Consider the following 6000-nt stretch of genomic DNA (forward strand, 5'->3'; position numbering starts at 1 on the left):
TTCCATTTGAACTCAAATTCCTACACAACCCAAAAATATTTGGAGGCTACAGTATTTTTCTCCCTCTTCATTTTAACTCTGTGGACTTTGCCTAATGCTCCAATCATCTAAAATCTTCCATATATGCTTAATTTCGTGCAAAAGAATTGGAATTCAAAACACATTGCTGAAGCTATATCTGTAGAGGCAGAGCTCCAAGCCTTTGCAGAACTGAAATCTGCAGGCTCAGAGTACCAAACTTAAAGAATTGTGTATTTGCTTTGAAGGCCTAACGAAATCTCTTTCATCAGTTGCAGTATTATATTGTGTTTCATATCAGGGGAGCACAGGCAATTCTGTGACTAAGATCTGAACTCAAGGACTAATCTCAGGAATTCCCCTCACTTTCATGGCTACTTATTTATGCAGGGACTTTACAATTTATTATTGCCTGCAGCACTTAAGCAAATAATCTATTTCAAATAGATAATAAAATGACTAGACAATATTTAATTTCTCTACTCTTTATTCTAGTCTCAAAGCCCTCGGATGGAGGAGGGAAAGGTTATGTTCCTTCTGTATTTATCCCAGTCTCCAAAATGTAAGTATCCTCACAGATGTGTTACACTTCACCAGTTATTTATATTTCATCTACATCCCATTTCAGAGTTTCCCCTGCCTCCTTTCCCCAAACTGTTTGAAAATAGTTTGGCAAGGACTGCTAAAGACAAGAAAGGGGAGTAAAGGACTTCACCTGTAGAGTGCTTTTTTCCATTAATGGGGCAAACCATTTGAAAAAATTGCACATTTTATGGTACTCTGATCTACTTTTCTTTCACTGACTCTCTTTTTTCCCCAGCAGCTGATGTTAGGAGCAAGGAAAGAGGACAAACCTGACTCAACCTCCTACATTTTTAAGTGTATATCAGGTTGTTGCATGAGCTTACAGGGCCACCAGCAAGCCTGAGTACAGGGTTAATAAACCTAAAAACCATTCATCATACTCCACTGACATGCATAGAGGGATTCAAGTTTTTTCTTAGATGATTTTTGCTTTTTTTTTCTTTTTAGCTTAAATGACTCTACAGAACCACATTCTCCATCAGATCTTCTTCCAATGTCTCCAAGCGTTTATGCTGTGCTGAGAGAACACCTGAGTCCCACAGCCATTGAAACTGCTGTAAGTTGTAAACTTTCCCATTCATAAGTAAATATTAAGCAAACAGGATACAGCACAGATGCTGGTTAATAAAAGGCTGCTTGTACAACCATGAATCAGAGCTCTTTCATCACTTGCTTCATTACATTCTGAAACAATGGTGCAGATATTTCCTATTCTAAATGGTGCAGGATACTGCAAGCATCTTGAAAGCACTGGACTTGCCTGACATGCTGGGCAATGAATCATGAATGTCAGAACACAAAGATCCCAGAGTTCTTGCACAAATGAAGGCTTTGCACTGACAAATACATGCCACCTATACTAATTCTCTGGACAGCACAAAAGCCTGGACTTGCTCAGGGGAGCTGCCCAAGGAATATGATAATTTCCAATTCAGCAAACTTGCACAACTTTTTCACACTGCAAGATTTTACATGGGGTTTCAAAGGGGTGCAAAATTAAAAGTCAACTAAAACACTTTCAGCAAAGAAAAGTAATTTTAGCTTAGTATATAGAAAGGTTAGGAAAATACTCTATGAACATCATATTTTTTAAAAAATTCTTCTTTTCTTTATTGACTAGAAATTATGTTCTGAATCATCATGGCTCAGAGTCCTTAGAACAGTGATATATAGCCAGGTGGGATTTGTCCAGCAGACAGCAAACACAGCAGTGGTTTGGCTCTAGCAGCTTTAGAAGAAAATCTCCTTTTTTAACACTAGCCCTTAACTTTGTGTATGTTCAATGATTTATGATCTTAAAATGGTTTTGTATTTAAAAGCCTGCCAACTCCCCTTCAAATGCCTCTCTGTAAACACTTCTCCTTACCCACAAACAGAACCAAACTAAACCAGAATCCTGATTGCCAGTGATTAGAAGTACAGTTAAACTTCGTATACAAGTGGATGAGTTCTTTAATATATCAACCTGAAAATCCACTCAAGAGCAAGATACCTTTTTTTATTCTTCACTTTTTTCTCCGATAGCACTCGTGACAAACTAGTTCTTTAGCTGAAAACAAAATAACCAGCCTGAATTAAAATTCTGCATTAAAACCTACCCCACCCAATGCAGGACATGTCCCCACTCATTTCTATTTTGGTTTATAACATGTGGAAATGGTTCTGACCTCCTCAACTGCACTTACGAACAATGCACGCATTTGCTTTCCTGAATTTTCGTCAGAGTAAAGAACAGTTGGATTCACTTTCAGTTAACATCAGCATCCAAACATTTTTGGTTTCTTCTTGCATGTTCAGTAAATCTCAAACCAGCTCTCTTCAGAGCTTCAAAATTAGCTGTGACCATGGCCATCGTTTAAGGTCATAATCTGACAAAAAGAATGTGCCTGGCAGCAAACTGCAAGTGTTAAATACAATTTTAAAGGTACCAAGCCGAGTGGTTCAGTGCTGCTAGATGGTAAGTGATATTTCTGTAGGCTCTTACTAGAAATGTCTGCTAGAAATTGCATGAGAAAAATAGTTTTAGAAGATTTTTAAAGAATTCCTTCCTTGCCTTTTCCATTCAATTTACCTTGCTAAATGGAAATGAGGAAAATACGGAGGTTTTTTCTTTATCAAATTCACACAACAATCTACCCTGCTGAAGAGCTGGCTGAGTATAGCAAGCAGACAATTTACACTATTAAAGCAAAAAATGGCATGAAATGCCAACAAAAAAGCATCATGTGAGATACAGAAAACAAGAGTGAAATCTGCAGCAGGACAAAATATCCTACAACTGAGTAACTCACTCTTAGCAAGATATACTTTCTGCAGTCTTGCTGAACTCCCTTCTATCCCCCCCCCAGTCCAGCTTCCCTTACCCATTAAAAGAATAAGACTCCAGGAAGAACCCTGCTATACGTATCCACAGGCTTCAAGAACCACAAAGTTCATACAAAAATAAATACCATGCTTATTCTTACTGCAACAGTTTCCTCCACAGTGTCTTGTAAAGAGCATTCCTCTATTTTATAAACAACTAGAAACAAGATTTTCAGATCCTTATCAGTTTATATGACATTTTGAAAGTGACTCTGCAGTTACATTCAGCCAGAGAAGGTTTCATCTGTGTTTTCTTTTGAATGAACAGCTGTGAGTGCCATGAGACTAATTTTTCCCTTTTTCCTTCTAGCTGAGTTCTCCTTACTCAACTGACTGAAGTGCACATACTGGAAAAAGCAGTAATTGTGTGAACACTGGATGGGTTAAAGAAGTCATAATTTTTTTTTTCCCGTCACCTTGAAAGTCAGCTTTTCTAGAAACCATTACATTATTCTTAGGCCTCTTTCAACAACACATAAACAAGGAATTTTCTCCTTAGGGATTCAAACAGTCTTTTGCAAGTCAGATTTGCAGTTGTCACCAAAAAAAGACCAAATCCTTTCCGGTTTGGGAGTCATTTGACTTCAGTGGGGTCCCAGCAGAGATAAATTTGACTTGCTAATTTAACTAATTTCCATAGAATTGCTGTAAATATGAGAGCATAAGAACAAAATGTTTTGCTTCTGAAGACAGCGTATAAAGATAATGAAAGACATTAATGTGTTTGGACAAATTAGGATTTATGATGTTAAATACTTTCTGCTTATTTATAATCTTATACACCACTGATTCAGATACTATTTCAAACCAAAGATTCTTGTTCCCCTAACTTTGGAGAAAAGCAATCCCCAGATACCTCTGGAATATTCAAAGATGAATTGCCACCAACATAGATTTTTATCTGGCACCACAGCAGAAGTTGTGGAAGGCAGGTAGGCAAGGCTGGAGAGAGAAGGGAGTTCCAGAAAGGAAGCAGACATAAAACTTGTGGTGGTGAAAAGGCTGTCTCCATTTCTCCACTAGAAGAGAGAGTTAGTAAAACTTCCCCTCTGACAGAATAGTTGCAGAAGTAAATCTGTTTGGGCAGAAGGCACTCAGATACCCCAGCAAGTACTGTCAGAAAGTCCACAAATAAAAAACCCCAATCGGACACAGTTTGGATACTAACTGGTCAATGGCAACAGGGAAGCAATTTTAAAAAACAGTTACTGAAGAGCTGCAGCATTTGCTGACCACCTGGAAACTTGTGCTGTGTGACAGGATATTACATGCTTGTCACAGGCTCACTTAATAAGTAGGACAATTAGTTTTTGTAAAAACTAATTTTGCCCTCCTTTTTTTTCCTTTCAGACATGTTTACCACTGAGTTTAGGTTGTTTGGTTTTGTTGTTTTGGTTTTATTTCCCCCAGTGTTAACCCTAAAATCTCTGTTAATAGAATAATAAACAGGCAACTCCAAGGCCCCTGTATTTCACAAATGCAGGCTCAATCAAAATGCAAGCTTTGCCCACAGAACACACAATTAATGCATGCAAACACAAACCCTTGAACATTTGCACCTTACAGCTTTCTCAAGTAGGTATAAATGAGACTTCTGTGATGAAAACAGAACCTCCTTGAATCAGTAAGACATAGATTTTACTTTCATTTCTCCTTTCACCCATGCTCTTTAGGTTAGTTGAAAGTGAGTGAGCGGAAACAAAGTAATGAGATATTTTTGTGATACATGGAAGTGAATTTCAAAGAAACAAGCACATCTCTGTTCATTACACTGAGTGATTCAAAGCAAGCTGCATGTAAGTTCAGCAAGCATCACGTATAAAATAAAAAACAAGAGCAATTCTGTATATAGCTTGGTAATATCTGTAATTTATATAACCAGCATGAATAAAATCTGATTTTGGCTTCAAGCTGCATACTCGGACTCTGTGGATTTTTTTCCAAGGCACAACAAAAACAGTCTTGCTGCCTTTTGGTTGACCTTAAACTGAGCTACAGACAGCAACACAATTCTAAAGCAGGAAACACGACCTCCCTGACATCAGCTGTTGCATGTCTTTTCATTCTAACCTCTTCTCACAATCTTAATACAAACAAAATACGGGATACCTTTTATTTTTGACCACATCAAGTTCATGAGAAGGACTGTAAGACAAGATCAGACATGGCATGAGAACCAGTCTCCTTTTTCCTTCTTCCCTGCTCTCATGCAAGGCAACCCTTCAAGACTCCCAAGTATTAACTTCAGTGTAACTGGTGTTTCTGAACAGCACCATGGATCAGGTTTTGGCATGATGGTTCCTGCTATTGCTTCTGAACAGATTTTTTGCATAGAGTAAACTTAATGTCTTGTTGAAAAGATCTGCCTTGAGATCATTTCACTGCTTTAAAGGAAGACTGGAATAATTTATCTGTAGGATGAATACACACAGTCCTTCCATTAAAAAAGTGAGAATTTTGTCCTTATGCCACAATGAATAAGAACACAGCTCTCCAATGAAACGATGGTGGGAGGAAAAACACAAAAATGGGGTGCTCAGATGCTACCAGAAAGAAAAAAAAATCTTTTATGTAGTTCTACTAATTGTGCTTGTGCTGTGTTTTGCAACGGCAAAGTAAAAAAACGTGATTGTTTTGTGCTTTGTCTTGGTGCGTCACTGTAATGATTCTAATTAATAAACACAAAACCTGTCAGTTACCTTCTTCATAGCTTTTATTCATAGCCATGTTTATAGATCTAGTGGTGCCCAGTATTTCACATCACGACGTTTACCAAACAGACTTCCTATTTTATTTTTTCATGAAGTAAGACCTGCCGCCTCCACTTGAGGAGCAAAGGGGCACAGACTACATTTGAAAACCCACAGCAAAGCCTGGACTTCAACATCCCACTCTTTGTCAGCTTCAAGCACCACACAAAACCCAAAAAGGCTACTCTAGACCAAGAGAGAGCGGGAAGGGAAGGGCAGGGAAGGGAAGGCTCAGCCGCCAGCAGTTTACGGGCGCAGGGGCTGGCCAAGCGGGCTCGAATGG

The 6000-nt window shown here is 38.4% G+C and overlaps 1 protein-coding gene across 1 annotated transcript in view; it reads left to right on the forward strand.

Moving 5' to 3' along the window:
• STAT4 (signal transducer and activator of transcription 4) overlaps positions 1–4883 on the forward strand; it is a 37906-nt gene extending 33023 nt beyond the window's left edge. The window contains exons 21-23 of the mRNA XM_005415970.2: positions 514–580; positions 1051–1159; positions 3278–4883. Of these exons, the coding sequence (XP_005416027.1) occupies positions 514–580; positions 1051–1159; positions 3278–3304 (203 nt within the window). The 3' untranslated portion in view covers positions 3305–4883. The remainder of the gene's footprint in view (positions 1–513; positions 581–1050; positions 1160–3277) is intronic.
• The last annotated feature ends 1117 nt before the right edge of the window (positions 4884–6000 follow it).

Source organism: Geospiza fortis, unplaced genomic scaffold (genome assembly GCF_000277835.1).
Source record: "Geospiza fortis unplaced genomic scaffold, GeoFor_1.0 scaffold112, whole genome shotgun sequence".
NCBI lineage: Eukaryota > Metazoa > Chordata > Aves > Passeriformes > Thraupidae > Geospiza > Geospiza fortis.